Raw genomic sequence first — 19057 nt, 5'->3', positions numbered from 1 at the left:
GGGAATTCACAGTCATGACAGTGATACATATAATTACTCCATTTGGGGATGTTTTCCTATTTGTTTTTCTTTCTGAGTCAATGCGAAGTGTTAGTCAGTGATGGGAAAGTCTCTTTTTGGGTGTACTCCATCTGTTTTTGGGTGTGCGCTCAGTTCTTTACCACACCCTGGATGCAATTGGGACTGGAAAGCAGTACTGGGAATAGCAAAAGCAGCAAGCACAGGCACTGCTACAGGTTTATCCAGAAACTGATGCAAATTACATGAAAAGGAGTCGAAATTATAACTATGAAGATTTTTTGTATTATTTTTTTATATTAAGTTATAGTGAACCAAAATATTTCTCTGGAGCACAGATTCCCTTTCATCCAAATAAATAAGTGTTTTCAGGCAAGCCTAAAAACTTCTCCATAGCACTTATATTCTCTATTGGTCCCAAAGATCTCCAAGGTAACACTGAAAAATACAGGAGCAACATTTTTGTTGCTGCCTGTGTCAGAGAGGGGAAACTGGATTCACATTTGTTTGTGGTTCTTTGGATTTAAAAAACAGAAAAAAAAAAGCAAAAAAAAAAGCAAAGCTTCAGTGGATACCTGATGCACAAGCACATTAAAATAATGTTTTTGATTGCTCTTGTGATCAAAACTCAACAAACAGGACATTAATCTCTGCCTGGGCAGGACAGACCCCAATAACTGAACCACTGGTTTACCAGTTAGGAACTTGCTTTCTACTTCCAGCTGTGCTAAAAATTTTCCTGATTACTGTAGCCAAATCTTTGGCTGAAACTTAGGTGTGCATTCAAGTCAATCATCTAACTAGTTTTTTAAGCTTCTTTCATAGTTGATGGGGAGAGATGGAAGCCTCCAGAGTGCATCTCATCCCTCTGCTTTGGGAAGGGACAAAAGGAGCATTTCCCTTTGAAGATGCTCATCTTCCTCTTCATTGATCACTGAAGTACTAACAAGTGGAGATTAGGCACCAGGTCTTCAGGCAGCCGATGTTAACTGATATGGCTCTGGACCATAGGCTGGGTGATCCAGAGCACTACGCTGATCTCCAAGCTGCTGAGGCAATGCCAAAAGGTAAGTGCTGCTGCTGGCATTCCCACTTCTGTGCACTGATTGCACGAGGACAACTTTCCCAGCATGAACCTATACTCTGCTTTGAGTGTGCCAACAGAAAACACTATGTAGAAAGATAAGTGTGAGTAGCCTTGTATAGCAGTAATCCTGTGTGGGACTCAAGATGGTGAGTGTGCTTTTCAGGGGAACACCCTACGGAAAGGAAGGAAGGAAGGAAGGAAGGAAGGAAGGAAGGAAGGAATGGAAGAAGGGAGGAAGGGAGGGAGGGAGGGAGGAAGGAAGGAAGGAAGGAAGGAAGGAAGGAAGGAAGGAAGGTCAATCCAATGGCTTGTAAGGCAGCACACTTGTCTTAGAAGAGAACGTTTATAGATTATCCTCAGTTTGAGGTGGTTTGAACCCATTTCCCAGGAGAACATCCTACCACAATGCTATCCTGTATGATTCCCTGCATTCCTCCTGCTCTAGTTGGGCCATGGTGCAGAAAAGAGTACAAGATTAATGAACCAGAGGGAAAACCAACAAGGGGAGGCACTGATAAGGTCTGCCCACATTTTATCCAATGTTTCTTCACGGACAGATTCATTAGCAACCCTGGAAGACACACAAAAAAACCCCACTCTCCCACATTAATATGCTCAGAAATGGCTTCTTGCTCATTCCACTTCTGTCCCTTTGATTCTTTCACAGCAGCCCAGCTACAATAGTAGGGGTGGGGGTGGGGCACATCAGAGCTTGGCCGAGGCTTTGCTAAGCCCAGCAGAGAACTATTCCAGCACTTCCAGGCAGAGGACTCAGATATATAACTTAGATTTCGCATTGCCACAGTAAATGCTATTGCCATGAAGCTCTAAAGAACCACGAAGGAAAAAGTGGGGCAGCATCTCCAGACGTTTCTTCACTGTCTTTAATGGCACTTGCTGCTAGTGTTCCACATGGTCTAAGCCTGTTCAAAAATCGTGTCCCTCCAGGGTCTTAGGTGCAGTTCAGGTACCTCCCTACTTATCTGAAAATCTCGAGTGTTTAAATGCCTACCAGTTCAGGCATGGAGTATTCTCTGTACAAACACATAGGGAACCCTGCGATCCAAAACACAGATAGTGATGTAATTAGCTACCTTTGTAGTCTGGCAAATTCAGAAAGTAGATAGTCTGAATCTCCTTCATGGACTACTGCCTTTCCTATAGTCTGGTTTGGGTGCCAGAGAGCGATGTTTCAACAATAGTCTAATCTTTGTGTGCCAGTTTCCCCATCTGCAAAAACATACCTATTGGCCATGATGAGCTGTGCTCTCAATCCGGATCAGAAACAAATGGAAATACTGAGATTTTTGGACAGAGCAAGGACAAAATATCTAGTTTGCATTTGTTCTCTATGGTTCCAAAGACAACGAATACGATTATATTTTCTGGAAACATGTTCAATTTCTTTTTCTTTCTTTCTTTCTTTCTCTTTCTTTCTTTCTTTCTTTCTTTCTTAGAAATGGAATATGCTTGCAAGATTTTCACTGCTTCCAAACTTTCTTCCTGGAAGAAACAGCTTACTGATAGGAGACTGAACCTCTGTCAATAGCCAGGGAAATTCCCAAGCACATGTACTTTCAAACTGATGGAAGGAGGCGATTGGCATGACCTGTCTTAAGTGTTGACTTTATTTTATGCCAGGGACTTGCCCAGCCCTGAGCCCTAGAGAAAAACACTTCACAAGATCACTTGTTAGGTGGGGTGTCAGTAATTTCTTCAGCTGCTGGATATCAAACGTTATTTGCAAACTTGGCAGTGTTCTGGATGCTGCATGACTCATTGGGTTTGGGAAGAATCCTACAAGCAAGTCAGTTACAGAAATATCTTAAGGAGCTTTGTATATCTAACAAGTTGTGAGCTAGCCACAGCATTCTTCAACACTTGTATCTTAAATCTTCACTAAGGCCTTGATTCTGTATGAATTTATTATCATGCACGCTGATTTTTTGACCAAGGTCCTGCTACCTTTAATAAAGATGTTCTTGACTACATGCACACATGACAGATTCTCTTAGGTCCAACCACTAGCCTGGAAACTCTTCGAGGCAGGGAAGACTTCTTATCTTGTCCTTTCAAATAGGCAATTCTGTAATAATTCCAAATGGTTCCATTCAATATCCATTTTGCACCCAACTTCTTTGAATTTCCCAGCCCATAGAAGACACACCACATACCTTAATATTTTCTTCAGGCCAAGAGTTAAGCATTGTTGCAATATGGCCTTTGTCATGGATGGTGATAAACAACCCCCTAGGGAAGAAAAAAAAAGAAAGAAAAACACTTGTAATAAAATTAGAAACTCCAAGAAAAAATAAAACAAGTGAAACTCAAAAATTCAAGGAAATGAGCTACAGAGCACAAAAACAGGCTATTCGCTTGCATGGAAAGGAGACCAGAGATTGCCAATACGAAGTTTAATTCTCATTTCAGAACCCCAAGGCTCAAAACCCTTAATAGTAACTTTACTCAACAGCCACCGGTGTTGCACATTTCACCCTTGTGAAATGTCATGTTTTGGGGAGCAAACTCTGCCTTAGTTCAGAAGAGCTTTCTTGTTAAAATAGTTCTGATAACTACAAGGGAGCCCGATGATTTTACCTCAAGCCTTCTTATACATTCTTTCATGAGGAGCTTATTGTTGGCAGTTCAAACAGTTGAAGTGTCATCCTTCTCACCCAGCTACCAATATCAGCAATTGCAGAGCTAGACATTTTGGGTCCCCTCTCTAGTCAACTGAGCTCCAAAAATTTGTTAGCCCTTCCTGAGTTTGACCACCTGGCCTATATGAGAGATGGATCCAGGATGGAGCTGAATCATGTTCCAGAAATACAGAAATTGCTCCAGAATACAGTCTGTATCAACAGATTGTATCAGGAGTCCAAATGACATCTTTTGGTATTAACAACTATACTGTAAGGAACTAAAGTTAAATCCAGCCTGAGCCAGTCTAAAGCACAGACCCTCTGGGTCTGGCGTTCTCACCAAGCCTTTGCCAAACTATGCCAGGTGATCTCAGAGAAGTCTGTTTTGCTCCTAGCAACTGTATCCCCTTTTGATCTTTGTCTCAAGGGACTGTAAACATGTCAAGGAAAGGTTGGCTTGCTCTGTTAATCTAGCCTGAGCTTAATAAGTAGCTGTGGCCTTGGGGCTACATCTGCAGATACCTTAAAAAGGTCTCATATTTAAGAAGTGGAGACAGTGGCTGTCTATAACACAGGCTTGGTACTTATATATGACTTCACTCGGTAACACAATCTATACCTCCATTGTCACGGCAAAATCAGTTGTCACTGTGAACCCATGTAATGTGAACATTCTGACCACATCAAACTTACCCTTGCAACACTATATTTTTCCTGAATATCTCACCCCAATTTTTGACACTTGCATTCACCTATTGAAAAACACCCAAAATTATGAGAAATGAAACAGAAAAATAAATCTTTGGATGAAGCCTCAGTACAAAGTATCAGCATTGGCAATAGCATACTTGATTGCACTAAGACTAAACATTTCTCAACACAAAGGTCATCGTTGTTTAAATGAAAATGCCTTCTTTTTAATGAAATTAGGAACTAGAAGACAGCATTCTTGGAACATGCTTTAGACTTGTGGCTTACTTTTCTCCTCTTTGCTGTTATTACCAAAAATAGTATCCTTACCAGGGATTCTTCCAATACCCAAGATAATATTATTCACATTAACTGATCTCTGCTCAGATACTTTGAGATTTTTTGATGCTCCGTTTTAGCAGTGCTAACGCCAAAGCAGCAGCCTCCTCCATATGTGTCTCAGGGTAAATTGCTTATGTTGCTCATCAGCACAAATCAGGGGCTCTAACTTGATGACTCCTCTTGGCAGGCCGAGGCACAGATTTTACTTGCCTTGTTATCTGCTCACAAAAGCAGGAGTTGTGCTGGTGATTAGCATTGCGTTGGAAAGCAGCTGGAACAATGGAGAAATGCGTTTTTGCTGCTTACACGTCCCTACTATTGTTCAGCCCCTGTAAGTTCAGATCAGGTCACAGTTTGGGGTTCTAAAGTGAAATGTGAGCTAGTAAAAGTCTTATTTTTAGAGAAGACGATTGAAAACAACTTCCATTGTAAGTCCGTGTGAGTGACAAATAAACAAACATCATTGGGTTACTCTCTCTGGCATGGACTTCTCCCATATGACTCTTCCAGGAGGGTAGATATCTTCCCACGGTCAATTGTGGGAATCCTAATGAAAAAGCCTTTTTCTTTGAAAAGAAGAAAAATAAAAGTGCTGACTTCGACACTGATCAAGTCACAATCACAGAGAAAGATCAGAAATGCAAAAAAGGAAAGTAATGGTTCATTTATTCAGCATAAAATAAACAGTTAAATCTGTGCCCAGTAACCAATGAGCTAATCACATACGCATGGCCTATCTCAAAGGCATTATTCACAGATGTTAATCTTAATAAACAAGGGGTGCTGTATTGCTGCCATCCACGTTTTGAGGATTTATTAACCAGGACTTGAAAGCACAAATTAGTAACATAATTGCAGATACTTCAAGTTATGACATGCTTGTAAAAAGAATGGTATGGTTTCAATAAGCATTCTCCATACATAATAAAGACATCTCTTAGTTGTCTAGCTGTGTGCCTCACACATTCAGATTGCTTCAGTACTGCCACGAGTCCACCAGCTATTCAACCTCAGGAAGACACTCACTGCGCACAGTAGAAGCTGAAATCCAACTGTTTGCCCACCACCAGTCTTGCTGCTAGGTGAACAGTGGCAGTTTCACACAAAGTAGAGAGGGCAAATGCCCACTGCCTCAGAAGAGCTCCTGACTCTGTTTCCTTGGGAGGACAGTGGGACGGTTTCCAGTCCTGCTGGACCAAGGAGAAGAGAGTCTAAGTCTTCTAAAGCCTGAAGACTGCTCTGTGTTGCTCAGGAGAAGGGCCCTGTCTGCTATCACCATGGCATGTTTTGCCTGAGGAAGGACTGGCCTGGCTTCGACAGCCGAATTGGTGGCTGAGAACCAAGCGTGGAGAGGCACCCCTCTCAGAATTTCCCTTCCCTTTCTTAATATTATGTTTATTTGATGTTAAGCAGGACCCTCCATTGAGCATGCTGGCTTTCATGAACCCTTTTCTGGAAACAAAATGGCTATGACATATTTTAACTCTGCATTCAGGCCGCGACATGGACCAGGTTCTCAGTCCTAGCTGCTTTTCTCTGCAGTCACATGCATGGAGCAGTTCAGAAGAAAAACTGCTCCTTGTTTTACTCCAGGCAAAATTGGATGGGTTAATTTAGACTAACAATTAACACACTAATGGCACTACCAGCTTTGGAAGGGAAGCTTCTAGGAGCAGAAAGGGGCATCCATCAGGGGAACGTGACGTCTCTCACTGACACGACCGCAGGGGGAACTGGGCACAGCCTCATATATTCCTTCATCACTGAACCAGAGAGCCAAAGGCCCGGTTTCAACAAAACACAAAAGTTTCCAGTGCCTCTAGGCACCCAGTTGGAGCACATTCCTGAAGCTGCTCCAGGCTCTCTGGCCTCCACTTGGTGTTCAGGCATTCAGAAGGTGACTCTGGTAGTGGTGAGCTGGAAGATGCAGGCACTATGAAATAATAACTCTGACAGCCAGCTCAGCGAGCTCACCGTGTTTTTAAGAAGATGGCAGAGGCACATGTCAGATTTTAGTCAAAAAGTGACTTCTTGTGTTCAGGGGTCATAGGTAAGTCCTCATTCTGAGTCCCACCTGACAGCAATGGTTACCCACAGAGATGAGCTGGCCAACTTATCCACTGCAGTAAGATGTATGAAATTGGCTGAGGGTTAATCTTTCCTAAAATCCCTCCTGCAAGCCAGGCAGAAGGAATAAACAAGCTGTGCAAGCTGAACTCAGCAAAAGGTCTGCTGATGACTGAACAAGGAAGAGTAGCAGCCAGGTTTCTCTCATGGGTACATAGTTTATAGGAGAGGTAACAGAAGCAAAAGCTTATTTGTGCCTCGAAGGACAGCAGGTAGAGCTCTAAATACTGAGAGAGACAGGCTGGTCCATGTGGACCACTAGTAAATAAGAAACATTCAAGTGGAAAGAAAATCAATTAACTTGATTTTCTTTTACTGAGGAAAAGATGCAGGCTAAGCATTCTGAAGAAAGAATGCAAACTAAACAGATTCTGCCTTTACCACCGTATCTTCTCCATCTCTCGGGATTATGTTTGATAAAATGCTTCAGAGAAATGAAAAGTCAGCAAGGCTTTTTTACTTGAATCCATTTGACATTCAGTAAAAATGATTCAATTAAAATAAAATCCTAAAAAGGTAAGTGGTTTCAATCAAGTCACATAACATGGGCACTGTGTGAGGTGCACAAACATCCTGGTTTTCCAGCCCTGAAAACTCACCTATGCCAAGGAACTTGCCATTTTACATGGATTTAGCCATTCTCCCTTAGAGAAGAAGCTATGTGTACAGCTAGCTGGAAGCCAGACACACATGTAAAGGGCTAAAAATACAAGAAATAGAGCATAGTAAAAATGAACTGTCCCAGCAATGTCAAGCCAGAATGTACAAACTGTACCGCTATTTCTGGCTAAAGAGTAGCCTTCGTGGAGCTGTTACCTTTGTGGTGGTAATTCAGAGTGCTTTGCTCTGCATTCATTAGGGTTTTAGAGCTCCAGTCTCCTCTTTTTTTCCATTAACATCACTGGTTTCACTACAGCCTTCCTTAGTTACGGTGGAAGTCAGACTAGATTTCAGTGTGCCTCTGAGCACATCTGTAAGGTTCCAGGAAACCTCAAGGAGTGTTACAACTTCTTAATTTGTCTCTGAAACAATTCTGTATGGATTTCAGCACGTCAAGTCAAGCTGCCTGAACTGGACTGCTGGATCCTGCAGACTGCTGACCATCATTGCAGAATTTGTCAGAGTGGTTGGATATGTTCACCCATACCACACGACACTTTTTCTCATGCCTAAATCAGAGATTTATTTTCCTTTCTGGTTTTGTTCTGGCTGCATGGAAGTGCTTCAGGAATTATAAAGCTACACAGCTTACCATGCACACAAGTTGAAGAATCCTGCTGTAAGGGTTAAATCTTGGCAATCCTGATGGCATTACGAAAGATCCACAGTGAAGACAATCCCAGAACTGCAAGGCTCATTTTAGAAAGAGTTCAGGGACAAGGGAGACAGGACAGATGGAGACAGACAAGGATGCAATGCCAGACACTGGTGGTAGCTTTTTAGAATAACATTCATTTCTTTTAGACATTTTGGAAGGAGCAAATTTTAACATGTTTCAGGTATTAAGAAACAAAAATATTCTGTAATGCTTTCATTCAATGAGAGCTTACTTCTTCAAAAAGGCAAAGTGGCATTCCCCTTTCTGATCTTCACGGTTAGCAATGCTGCATTGTGAGCTATTTCTCCTTAGAAGAAACAGCATGTGGTGGAGCCAGGAGTGTTATCTCTAAAGCACTATTGTTTATTAACAGAGAATGTGCAAAGCTTCATTTCCCAAAACACAGAGGGGAGTGAAAAAGCTTATGCAACTTATTTCCTCACAGCTCCAAATCTCTCCTCATTTTCTACCCAAAAGTCTCTCTCTCCTTTTTCCTCAGCAACTGCTCCTGCTTCTGCGGCTATGCTTGCAGCCCTCCTGGGGTTGCCTCTTCCCACTTTTCTAGCCTACTGCTGCCTCTGACATGTAATCAAACAGAAATCCACTGCAATCCATGCCTTTGCTTTTCTAGGAACCATGTAAAACCTCTTTGGCCACTGCTGTGCTTCTGTTACAGTGTTGTTCTGTGCTGTAGTTTTGGGTAGCACTGATGACTTTAGTTGCCTGTTTACATCCAGACAATTAATGGCCTCTCTACATTATCATAGGTGATGACAGGCAGCAATTATATCAACCAACTTTACTATCCTGGTCAAAAGACACAGAGGAGCAACGCAGATGATGGCCCTGGCTCACTGATTTGAATACTGGCATGAAGCTAGCCTTTGTTCCACGTGAACTTCCCTTACTGGCTGAGATAGGACCTTATTTGTATGGTATTTATCTCCTCGTGGAGGAAAAGAAACACCTCTGGAAGGATCTAAAAACCTCAGGAGTTGTAAAGAGTTGAAAAGCACAAAGAAAACCACCCAACCAACGCAGCTTCATCTTTCTTTTCCTCCCTCCCTCATTTTCTCTCTCACTACTTTAGAAGGACTGTTCTAAGAAGAGGAAGATACTTTCTTAGTAAGGGAGGAATGTATTTGCACACTACTATCCAATTTTTACAGATACTGCAATGGTCAGGCTCAGTCAGGGTTTGGTATCTAGCAAGAAGAACACAAAAAAAACAAGTGCAAAATCCAAGTGCTGTATGCACAGCAATCCATCCATCAATCTTGTTTACTGGATCTCAGAAAAGAAACATCAAAGATGTTTTGTTTAATTGTCTGCCAACATTCTTTGTATATAACTACTTGTTCCTGAGAAGAGGGACTGACGAAGGGAAGAAAATGAAAAAGGTAGCCAAGGTCCCTATTACACACTGCTTTTCATCCAAGATAAGACAGGGACACTTGCAAGGAGTCTTGCTGTGTGTGTGTGCATGTAATGAACTGCAAGGCTAAATCATGAATATGGCAACAAAAATCAAACTTTTGTTACATTTTCTTTCCATTTCTTAAATTCTTGTCTGGGTGCTATGATGAGAATTTGCTCCACAAGTAAGGACTGGACAAAGACGACCAGGTGGGTCAGCATTAAGAAAACGAACATAGAACAGTTAAATCAGACAGGCAGGCATCATAATTCAGTGCTTTCGTCCAGACAGGAAAGGTTCATTCTCAGAATAAAAATGCTCAAGACAAAGATTAAACATCTCAAAACCTGAAGGTCATGAAGACCTGCCCACATTAAAGACCCTGACTGTTTTGACTTAGTAGGGCCTGAACTTCCCTCAAAATGGGTAGGAAGTCCCCGGGAAGCCATTAGTTAAAGAAGCAACAAACAAAAGAGATGAGTCACATCTCTGCCAGCGTCCACTGCCTGCATGAGGCTGCTGCTGAACAGCAATGAAGAAGTTGTGAGACACTGGTCAGAAACCTGCACTGAGATACCATATATTGCAAAGGGCTTTGGTTTGGAAGGGACCTTTGAAGATCACCCAAAGATCATCTTTGAAAGGCATGGCACAAGCTGGCCTTCTACAGTGATTACAGCCATTGCCTCACATCAAGGCACAACACTCTTGGAAAGCTTTGAGCAAGACTGTCTCAGAATGATGTTGAGGTTCACGTGGCAAAATTACCTTCATGCTCAGGAAAGAAAACAAGTTGGCTTGTCCTTGTGGAAGGGTGCTGACTGCTCCTGCAAGCCACTCTGTGCTCTTTTGGGTTTGGTCACACTATGCCTGAAGCCCAGATGACTGGTAGGTAATTCGGCTGCCCACTGCTGCAACAGGGACATACACACGGGAGGGATCAGCAGATAGCCTTGGCTTTCGTTGCATGCTAACCACAGAAAATTGTCCCTGCCTTGCCAAAAGAATATGCTAGACGACACACTCTGTGGATTCAGTGTTAGTCTGTGCTAGAGATGCAGTAAATTGTGGTTACAGTACAGCCCTACTTTTGGTTTTATTTATTTACACTTTCAAGACTCATACACAAAATTGACAGGATGAGCAACATGAGATTCTAGAGACATTTCCACCAGCTGCTCCCCTATTGTTGATTTTTTGGTTCGTGTCTCTGCCAGAACAGGATAAGAGCCTTCAGGAACAACAAAATAAACTTTGAAATTGCTTGGCTCTTTTAGGGAGCTCAAGATTATAAATGCCTGCGGGCTACAGGCTTTGGAGAGAAAGTATATGCTAGCATGCACTGATTTGTCTAAATACAGTACAACTAATCATCACATTGGACAAAATCTCTGTGGTGATTCACCAGTTATTTTTACAGATTTGTTTACAATAAAAGCCAAGAACTTTCTGTTGGTTTAGATAATTTTCTCTGTAAATTGTAGGGCACTGAGCAGTGCACTGAGGTGCTATGGAAAAATGAGAGAAATAGAGTACAGTCAACTACTGATGAAATTTATACAGGGATTCGTAAGGCAAAATCCTGTAATTTAAGTATGCTATGAGATTTAACTTTAAATAATCTGTGAGGTGAATGATTGCATTAGTATTATAAGTGTTTTTAAAGTTGTCATCACATATTTTAGGCAGGAAAACCAAAATTCAGTGTGGGAGCCAGGAGACGCAGGCTCCAAGGTACAGTAATGGAAGATTCACTCTCCATAACCCACTAAACACACACAGGGAAATCTCTGTGATCCTGAGGGAAGGCAAGCAGCTAAGCTGTAGGAAACTGATGAAGATCAGGAACAGAGTGATTTACATGTGTACATAAGGGTGATGGCTCACAAAGGCAGAGAGCAATGCACAAAGCCTGCAGTAGAAGCTGCAGTGCTTCAAGTTCTTTGGCATAATCCAAACCCTGCCCCAGCAGGACGGTTTGGATCAGAGCCTAAAGCTAAGCTTTCATATCCATGTCCTAGTCTGTCATGCTAGTAACACCCAGCACTACTTTTAGCGTTTTTTCCAGGAAACGGGAGCTTATACAATCATTCTGTGTCCCCTCTTACCTGCTGGTTCATCTCAAACAAATTTATCAGAAAGGCAAAGGTCTCAAAGATGTTTGTTCCTACGCTGTTTTATAGAAATCACTGCTGAGATTAAGGGAAAAGATAAAGGGGTTCATGTCCCCAGCACTCTGGAGAGGGTAACACAGACTTGCCCCTGACAATTACTTTGACAGCTGGCCAAAAAGACAGCTTGCAGCCAGACACAACATGCGTTCCTTCACACCTCATTCCTACCAAGCCCTCACTAGCCCAGCCCTAGCAAAACCTCTGAGCCTGTCTGGGCTATAGGAGTAAGCAGAAAGCAGAACAGCAGGAGAAAGCTGCCTGCAGGGAAAAATGAATGGTAAAAGAGGACAGGTATGGGGGTCTCAGGGTCAAAAATGCAGAGACAGGGAAACGGAGGGGACCCAAAGCTGTGCTCACTGCTCCCTAGAAAACTGGTGATGGAAGGGGAGAAGCACCAGCTGGTGGGGGTCTATGGTGGAGCACAGGCGGATATGGGAAGGGATGAAAGGGATGCAGAAGGGAACAGAAGGCATTGCAAATGAGAGGTGTAAAGGGACAGTGGACAGTGATTGGGAGGAATTCTGGATTCCTTGGCTGTGCTAGTTAGGAAACAGCCTGAAGAATAGATAGCCCTCTTTTCCTCTCCATGGGGACAATGGTGGAGAAAGACCACCATAGTATAACTACTGATATTGGTCATTACACAGCAATGTAAAAACGCAGAGGGGTGGCATTAGGTCCCCAACCAATCGTTGCTACTCATAGTCTAGGACTAAGGGAGCAGGCGAACAAATTCACATTGCTTCTGGCTTGTCACAAGTTGCTTGTTCCTACTGGATTCTCAGGACAAAAGGGTTAACCAGAGAACTGTCATGGCACAATTCAACAGTTAAATCCTGTTTGTATTTCAAAACTTCAGAAAACGATTCCTTCCATGCCACTTTCAGCAGTGGTGTTTCAACAGTGGTGTCTAGGAGGAGCACTGAGAAGGGCTATGTAAGGATTCGGCCCCTGGAGCCAAGGGCAGGGTTGGAGCCAAGCAGGTCTGCAGCGTGGGGGCTGATTCTCGCTGACCCTCAGCACGCAGAGCTCCCTTTTTGCTCATGAATCCAGGACATTCATAACTACTCTGCCACCTACACATAAATTTACAGATGCACATGGGTAAAGACCAGGCTTTGAGGTGAGACATAAGATAACACCACCCTAGGATCCTACTAACCAGCAAGAGTAGGCACTTCTCAAATTCAGCATCCTTTGCTCTATTCAAGCTCATCATGCTCAAGCAGCTTGAAGTCCCCAGCTGAAGAACAACTTCAAGTATAGGAAAAGCTGGCTAACCCCTGATTTTTTTTGCCTTTTGGAGGCTGAGTCCTAGAGCAGCCTGTGTGTTGGACCCTGGCAGTATCTCAGCAATTGGAAGATTACAGGATTACAAAGAGAAAGGCATTGAGATGGGCAATCAGTGCTATTGCCCGTGGATGTTGACCAAGGAGCCCTTATCTGTTGTAACTGCTAAGCACAAAATGTATTCTATTTTACTTCATAGTAGAGGTTAAGGTGGGATCAAAACTCTCTGGGAAGCTAAATTAAATCCTACCCTGATTATATTTCCTTCCTGTGCTGAGAAATTTCTTCCAAGATCCACACCTTTGCTTTTAAAGTACACTGCAGGGAACCCTGAGATTGAACACAAAATCAGGATAAAGTGTGACCAAAAAAAAAAAAAAGTATTATATTGACAATAGCAGAGCAATCAACTTTCAAATAAGTTAAATCTAACCTGTCATGTTCTGCCTTAGTGAACCCACCTAATAATTTGTTTTATTTTTATTTTTTATTTCACATAAATTGTAGCAAGTACTGAGCATATCAGCAGCTTTTACAGTAAGTCTTCCACAGTCATATACTGAAAATGTGTGTGACTTGCTCATTGTCCAAATGTTTGAATTGTGTATTCGCACAGAGTTTTCCCTTTGGTGTAAGTGAAAAGGCACTTCTGAAAATACAGAGGAAAACAAGGAGGTAAGAATTGCCTTATCAAAACACAGAACCCTGCACTCCATGTAGACGTAGACCTGCTGGGAAAGTCTTTGGCAATTGCAAAACTCCTCTTTATGTTGCCTGTTGATTTCTCTTCTCTTTCAGACATGGATGCCCTGCTACTAGAGGATGAGAGTGCTCTGACACAGCTATTATACAGCAACATAACAGAGCATCTCACAGTTGCCTTGCAGTAAAGCAAAAAATAAAAAATCAATTTAAAAATTTATAATAAAAATGCATCTTTTAAAAATATAAATATATAAATGACCAGTTAAAAAAAAAAGATTGTTCCTTTTTAAAATTGTGCCCAAGTCACAATGCATAGTCTATGGGAGGCTGTTATACGGCTCAATGGATATTTCTATCACAGGTTTTCATGATAGCTGGTGTTATTTCCCCTCCAATTTACATCCTGGTATTCATTATTCTAAATATTTCTCCTCCCTCCTCCCTGCCTGTGACATTTTTTGTTTAAGGTGGGGTTGTTCCTTGTGACAGCAGCACAGATTTATGCCAGATTAAATGTGAACACATCCTCTTGAATTTCCTTCTCCAGGTCAACCGCTTCTTTTGGCCAGCTCCACCTCTTCCTTTGAGCTTCTCCTGGTAAACCAGGGAATTTCAACAAAATCCAAATCATCTCTGGCAGCAGGAGAATGCCTGACCCTCACAAGTTAATTTCAGACTTTGCTGCTAACTACAGCAGGCCCGAAGCTTTATCTCATGTCCATAGAAGTGTCTCTTCAGTGTTAGAGCATTTTCATGTACATATTTCTTAGGAAAAGTAAGGGAGAAAGAGAGTAGAGTGGAGATATGGAAGGAAGAGCACTGACAAATTTTCTAATGAAGAACCAGACTTGAATACTTCTCCCCCATCCCAATGTAACAACTCTGGCAGAACCTCATAACCCCAACAATATCCATCCTATGCCTCCGGTCTTCACAGTACCTGAGGTCACAGCTGATGCAAAAGCCTTTCTGTCCTTACGCCCAGTAGCTCCTTTATTACCTCCTCTCCCCATTTAGTGAGTCAATTTACTGAAGGGGGAAGAGAGCTGGGGCCAGGATGGGGGTACAGCATGCTGAAACAACCTGCCTGGGAAAAGCAGGGTCAGCACATGGGTAGCAGTGGAAGCCCACGAGCCACTCTGCCATCTCTCAGCAGGGGTTTCGAGACAGGCTGAGCGTTCACAGCAGCCCTGGGCTCCCTCTGTGCTAGCTGTTTCCTCCTCACCTTCTCCAGCCACGCTCTTCTTGTTGCTCCGTAAGCTGGTCCCAAACTTAGGACCATCTCCCAGCTTAACCCCTGCCAGCCTCTCAGGGCTTCCTGACTGCACACCATGGTCCTTTCCACAGATTTTCCCTTTAACCTGTTACAAGACCCATCTGCTCACGGTGGTGTTATTTAAACACGGCTCATAAAACACAGCCAACTCCTCCTACACTGATTTCAGCTGCTTCTGGAAGAAGTCTGAACCTTGCTGGTGGCAACAAGAGACATGACAGCCAGTGTTTTTGCAAGAATTACGGACCACCTAAAAGGATTTCAAAACATGAGTTTCAGGCCAACAACTCAAAATCCATCCTTCCCGCTCGCTTTTGGTCTTCACTGTTTTATAGAAGAGGGATCGCAGACAATTCACTGGTTAGTGACAAACCTATGAGGGTTACGCCTTTGTTCTAACACCCGTTTGGTTTGGGGTTAACGTGTCTAGAAATGGCAGGTAACTTTGTTTCCTGCTGCTTTGATTGAACAACACAATTGAAAAAAAGCCCTCAGCAGAGCCAGATCTGTTGACAAGACAATTTTGTAGATTGACTGATGTTTCACTTGCTCGTTTTTCATCAGGGACAAAGATCATTATTCTGTCAGACTTAATTTTAGCACATCTGCATCCTGTTAGCTTTCATTCTCTGAGTTTAACTTCATCCCAACATGTTTTACATTGTTCTGCAACCAGTCCTCGAGGACATTTACATCTCCAGAAAAGGACAGTGAACCCAGGCAAGTTTTGTCTGTCCCTCTAGCTTTCCTCTGGTGGTGATGCACCAACCTGTTCCAGTCCTGCTCTCAGGGGATGCCAAAAGCTTTTGCAGAGCAACTGACAGCTCTATATTTTTGAATACCAATATGCTTATGAATTATCCACTGTCTCAACAGGCTGTGGGCTTATGTCACTATAATAAACTTTTTCTTACTGTTACACAAGAACTAAAACCCTGATTCCATGCCCTGAAATAAGTTCGCTTCTCTGCTTTCTCCTTGTGAAAAAAATATGGAGTCTCTTTTCAAAGATTCTGTCACTATTTTTTAATTGTGAAACTGATCCTCCAGCTTAAAAAATACCTTTAAAACTGCATTGCACATGTTCAGTCCTGTGCTGTATAAGGAACTCCACAATATTCAGTAAGGACATTTTACACTGAAAAAGAATGAAAAAGCAAAAGAGGAAAAAAGTCATAATACTATGCACTTACGCATTACTATGCTTAATTTTTCTTTGTAGAGGACTTTGCTTCTTCAATCTAAAGCAAAAAGGACTCCTAGCCACAGTCCCAAGGCTTTCAGGGCTAGTGGAAGCATTTGATAGGATAACAGTGACTCTACTAGTGGGATCAGTGCGCTAAGATTCCTCCTCCCTTTCCTTGTTTAGTGTCTCAGAAAGCTGCAAACCCTGCTCTGTTATATTTAATTCCCTCCCCCACCAAATTTCTGATGAGGAAAAAGAATCCCCAGGCTTTGCAAAGCAAACACTCCCAAGGCCCATGTTCCTTAGTACCTAAGGTAACATCTCCATTGCATCCAGCTACAGTAAGGCATCACCATGAGCAAAGCTGCCTCCCCCAAGCCTTCAGCAGCTTGTTTTCCTGCTTCTGCACATCCCTTTCCCCTTGTCAGCACTACTCTCCGTGCAGCTGACGGTGAACTGGCTATCCAGTTTACTGCTAGCCTGGCCCAAAAAAGGCTTGGATCTACTCTGATTTACTCCTGAACCAGATCATCGCACAGCTGCACGGACATCTGCGCAGGCACGAGGGCAGTGGAAGGGAGGAGTGAATAAACAGGGATGGATCGGGGGGGCTGCTTCCTTCAGGGCCCGTGACCAGAGCAGCCCTGTGCTGGGGACCCGGGCACTGCTGGCAGACGAGGCTGCCACCTGCACGACGCCAGGGAGGATCGCAGAGCTCCTTCTCCAAGGAGGGACAGCATCTGAAGCTATACAACTCCACAAAAAACCTCCCCCAGGGCTGGGTCACCCTGAGCATCTACACCTCATACACATCTTGTCACCTTGGGACACTATTTCCAGAACTTCTGAAGACAAACATGGCAGCAGGTTTTCCTAAGAAAACTGCAACCCCAAGACCCTGTAACACTGACTGCAGAGGAGCATAATCTGAGCAGCCCCCAAGATCTGCCTACCCTACATTTACACTCCCCTTGTACCTGTTACTGGCCTCTGCTGCAGACAGGATCCACAGCTAGGAAGCTCTTTGGACACAGTCACTCTTTTCTTTTGCTTGCTTAATGGTCTGCTTTAGCACTGAGGAGATATTTTGACAGTGTCCTTATAATAAGTGTGATAAAGGTGCTATAGTTTGGTATTTCAACTCGTACTCAACTTGTACTTTCAGATTGCAAAATTTCTATTTTTTTTTAATTTAAAAATACAGAATAAATTGTTATAAAATAAAACTGTACTTTGGCTTGAAGACTTTAATGCTTATGGCATGACTGAATAAATGAATATTGGTAGCTCAGCAGGGAGCTGTCTGGGAATCAAGATAGGAAAAATGTGATTCAACAGAGACACCTTCCAGCAAAAATTTCAGCATTCTTAGGGGACAGTGCCAGAATGTTGTTCTTAATATTTTGATGGTTCCACGTCTCTTCCAGCCATTCTAAAAACCTGAGTTTTCATCACACAGGAAAAAGTCTGAAGCCACAGAAGATGAAAAGCCCGCTTGGAGAATTTAAAGGGACTCCTGAAGAGAAAGGCAAACTCCTACATATGGAGAAGGCAAAGACAGGAACCTGCTGGGGCACCTGAAGGCAGGGCCTCTGCCTGGCCCATGCAGGGAGACTACAGGCATCACAGATAAGGATGTAAAGAATTGGATGTTTCCAAGTGTTTTTTTCCTAGTAGCTCTTTTCTACTGCTAAACAGAGCAAACCTGTGTTTCTGGACTGCTGGCTGCCTGGCTTTAAAAAAGGAAAGGACAGCAGGTGCCAAATCCCACTGGGAGCAGGTAAGTCTGCTTACCTGCACAGGATGCTGGAGCCCTTACCTGGGAGGAGAACTCCGAACACCAGCTGTATAGAAGTGCAGGTAAAAAGCTTGCCCTTAAGAGATCATACACAGAGAAAGGTAAAAGAGGCACTGAGCCCTGTCATTATGACAGCAGTAGATGGCAGACAAAATCTGCAGCCATGCCAACACTGATAAATGTATTCTGATGAGAGAAGCCCTGCTGGACCTCTTGGGGATAATTTCAGATGCTCTTGTACGAGACTTGCTTTGTAAGCAAGTTACTTGTGCTTTAATCTCACCAGGTTCAGCCTTCAAATATAAAGCAAAGCACTAATGGGGCTAACAGAGATCTCAGCACAGGAAGAGGCTTATTGCATTCACAGGTCACTAATTTCTGCTGCTGAGGCTGCAGAAAGACTGCATAATATTCTGGAGACCTCCCTCCTCATCATAAGTTGTGTTGTATACAAGTCAATCCATGTTGGAGCACCATGGGAAATTTTAAAACTGAGACATCTTTCATCTCCCCTGCCTGCTCAAGAGCATTAAACGTGCCAGTTTGGATGAAAAGGTAATTGCTTCAGCATTCAAACTTTCCTGTTGCTCAAAGAGTTGAGCTGGGAGGTTTAGAGAGATTTTGATTCATGGGAGAGATAATCCAAAACCAACAAGACAAAGTTCACAGCAGAACATATAGTGAGGAGAAATGATGAGCACAATTATAAATTTGCACGTATCTGGAGGGGTAATCACATCAAAGAAAGGATTCATAGGGAGAAGACAAGAAAGCAACCAGCCACTGTGTGTGACTCAGCGGTATGATGAGGGCACGCTGTGATGTGTTAGCAAAAGCAAGAAGATAACTGCTCCGCTCCCCTCAGCACTCCCTAGTGAAGTGGTGCTCACTCTTCCGTGATGCAAATTTAGCCAAAAGGGAGACTCCAGAGTGGGACAACCTGCATGTAGCAGCAACAGCTACAGGCAAAAAAAACACCAGGCTGAA

General features: G+C 43.0%; 1 protein-coding gene across 2 annotated transcripts in view; it reads right to left on the bottom strand.

Moving 5' to 3' along the window:
* The window catches only part of ME3 (malic enzyme 3), a 124457-nt gene that overhangs the window by 34980 nt on the left and 70420 nt on the right, over positions 1–19057 (bottom strand). For both annotated transcript variants that reach the window (XM_040544312.1, XM_040544311.1), the window contains exon 4: positions 3280–3355. In XM_040544312.1, coding sequence (XP_040400246.1) covers positions 3280–3355 — 76 coding nt within the window. The remainder of the gene's footprint in view (positions 1–3279; positions 3356–19057) is intronic.

Source organism: Cygnus olor, chromosome 1 (assembly GCF_009769625.2).
Source record: "Cygnus olor isolate bCygOlo1 chromosome 1, bCygOlo1.pri.v2, whole genome shotgun sequence".
Taxonomy (NCBI): Eukaryota; Metazoa; Chordata; class Aves; order Anseriformes; family Anatidae; genus Cygnus; species Cygnus olor.
The sequence above is the reverse complement of the archived record's forward strand: the minus strand, read 5'-3'. Positions and strand labels throughout refer to the sequence as shown.